Source organism: Cyprinodon variegatus, unplaced genomic scaffold (assembly GCF_000732505.1).
Source record: "Cyprinodon variegatus isolate N-32 unplaced genomic scaffold, C_variegatus-1.0 Scaffold677, whole genome shotgun sequence".
Lineage (NCBI taxonomy): Eukaryota > Metazoa > Chordata > Actinopteri > Cyprinodontiformes > Cyprinodontidae > Cyprinodon > Cyprinodon variegatus.
In genome coordinates, this window is record NW_015151130.1 from 157,055 (window position 1) to 159,663 (window position 2,609).

General features: G+C 53.2%; 1 protein-coding gene across 2 annotated transcripts in view; it reads right to left on the minus strand.

Moving 5' to 3' along the window:
• Positions 1-291: 291 nt before the first annotated feature.
• The window catches only part of LOC107097158 (early growth response protein 2b-like), a 15,832-nt gene continuing 13,514 nt past the window's right edge, over positions 292-2,609 (minus strand). The window contains exons 1-2 of one of the 2 annotated variants that reach the window (XM_015394189.1): positions 1,940-2,505; positions 292-1,861 (exon numbers count right to left, since the gene is read on the minus strand). In XM_015394189.1, the coding sequence (XP_015249675.1) occupies positions 846-1,861; positions 1,940-2,057 (1,134 nt within the window). In that variant the 5' untranslated portion in view covers positions 2,058-2,505 and the 3' untranslated portion in view covers positions 292-845. Of the gene's footprint in view, positions 1,862-1,939; positions 2,506-2,609 lie in introns of those variants that run through there. The other variant, XM_015394190.1, reaches the window with a different exon arrangement.

A 2,609-nucleotide genomic window follows, 5' to 3' on the forward strand; every position in this document is an offset into this window, starting at 1 on the left:
CCTGAACAAACCGACATTTATTTGCATCAACAAGAAGCATCAGCTGCTTTATTTGCATAAGAAAAAATCAACACAACAGAAGCTCTGGAGAATCAGACTTTCTTCAGGTAAAAATGTTAAACTGGAAAAAAAAATCTAAATCTAGATAAGTCATTTTTCTTAAAATAAATGCATTGGATTGAGGAGATAAAAGAGACATTTCGCCAATGGAACGAGACAATTTACACTTAAAATTAATCTTATTTCAAGTGCCTTTTATCTAAATATCTTATTTTAAAAATAAAAATGCTCATTTCATTGGCAAATCATCTCATTTACCTTCTCAAATTAACAGCAAATACACTTAATTTAGGAAATGTTGACTTATTTCTAGACCTTTTTTCCAGTGTAAACTGGAAACCAAAGATAAAACCAGTGGAGCTGCAGATCATCAGGCTTCTGCTCTCAGTCCGACATCAAAGTTCTTCCTCCTTCTTCTTCACTTCCGGTGCAAACAAGCTGGAAGTTCTGCCTGAAGCTGTGAGTCCTGAGCTGCTTCCATCAACCGTCTCTGTTTGTGACTCTGGATCCCTGAGAGCATCAGAACACAGAAAGGTTCTGGAGCGGAACACTGAAGGCAGGGAGACTCATCTAAGGTTTGCACAGACACCTCATCATCATCATCATCATCATCATCATCATCTGCTCTAATTATTTACTAAGCTATAAACTTGTTGACTATCTGTTGGGATGTTTGCAGTTTTTCTGAGGTCATAAATAAGGAGATGTTCCTGTTAGATTATCTTCACTTTCTGGTTCTGATCTGCAGGCGGTGTGTCAGCATCTCCCTCCTCCTCCAGGAGCATTTAGGACCTTTTCTCCTTCTGCCGCTGGTGGATCTTCATGTGCCTCCTCCTCTCGTCGCTGCGCGCAAACTTCCTCCCACACTGCTCGCAGGAGAAAGGTTTCTCCCCGGTGTGCGTGCGGATGTGCGTGGTGAGGTGGTCGCTGCGGCTGAAGTTGCGCATACAGATGCGGCACTGGAACGGCTTGTGTCCGGTGTGGATGCGCAGGTGTCTGCTCAGCTCGTCGGAGCGCGAGAAGCGGCGGTCGCAGCTCTCCGCGGGGCAGGGGTAGGGCCTCTGGTGGACCGGCGTCTTGCTCGGCCGGTTCGGGTACTTCCTGGGCCGCAGGATGGGTCTGAGGGGGAGGTTCTGGTGGCTGGGGAAGGCCGCGGCCATCGGGCCCTCCACGGCGGAGGGAGGAGCAGCCAGCGTAAAGTTCCTGATGGTGTTGAGCGGCGTGAGAGGCGGAGGCACCCTGAGGGGGTCCAGCGTGTAGGGGAGGGACTTCCTGTCCGGGAAGGCGGTCTGCAGGTCCCTCTGGCAGCTCTGCTGGTAGAAGCCTCCGTACTCCGGCATGATGGAGAGCAGCGCGGGGCCGTCCACGCTGGGTTTGGGCGCTGAGGTGTAGGCCTGTGGGGGGTGGTAGGACACGGAGCAGGTGGAGGGAGGCAGGTACCCCCCACCTGACGGGTCCTGGTACATGTCCCCGCTGCAGGAGTAGGTGGGCGCGGTGTGGGGGTGCGGATGCGCGGGCGCGTACATGTGGCTGACGTCCGGCGGGCCGTGCGCCATGCCGCCGCCTCCTGCTTCAGGTGCGTAGATACCTGGAGAGGGCGCAGCGGGCGCGTTACTGCCGATGTCAGCGCTGACCACGTTGATGGTGTCTCCGGATGTCCACGGCTCTCCTGCTCCCCTGGACTCCACTGAGAACCTGCCGGTGAAGGCCACGGGGTGCGTGCGTAAAGTGGCCGCGTACTGCGCCAGATCTCCGTGGAGCTGCAGCTCAGGTGAGCCCCTCCCCTCAAACAGAAGCTCACCTGGAAAACAGAAGGAGAGAAGACATTGTGATCAGCATCTAGGGGCCGTTTGGGTGCAGCAGGTGGCTCCAAGCTTACCGCCTCCATCCTCCTCTCCCACAGGCTCTTCCTTAAACACAGTCAGCCCCCCCTCCGCTGTGTCCACTACTCTGCTCAGAGACGCAGAAACTTCCTCCTGCAGAACCTTCGCGCTCATTCCGTCTCTGAGATGATTTTAAACTGTTTTCTAGATCTGGTGTCTCTGCTGCTTCTAGCCGCTCATAGTGTCTTCTAACCCCGCTCCTTTTCCGCCTCTCCGCCCTTTAAAACTGCTCCCACGCACAGCGGTATGGCTATAAAGGGAATCTCTGGGTGTCCCCCTGACGTCACTGACCAAATATGGACTTGGCTCAAAAACAAGAGGGAATTCCAGAAATAGAACAAGAGGAGCGGCGGTGAAAACATTCAGGAATATCAAAAATAAAAACACAAACACGAACGTTTGAATCAGACTGTCGGGTTTTATTGATGGGTTTTATTCGCAGGGATCATCGGCATCATTTTCACTCTTTTATCGGGAAAATGGGCTCCGGGGTTCGGAATTCCGGCCGCGGTGTCTCCATAAAAGGATTCTCCGGTGAGGTGTCAGGATCTCCGCCTGCTTATATGGCTGCTATCCGGCGGAGCTGCGCGCCAACTGAGCCCACACACACCGACTGGAGACGACCTGCTCCGACTGCGGCTCCACCTGCAGGGATGGATGGATGGA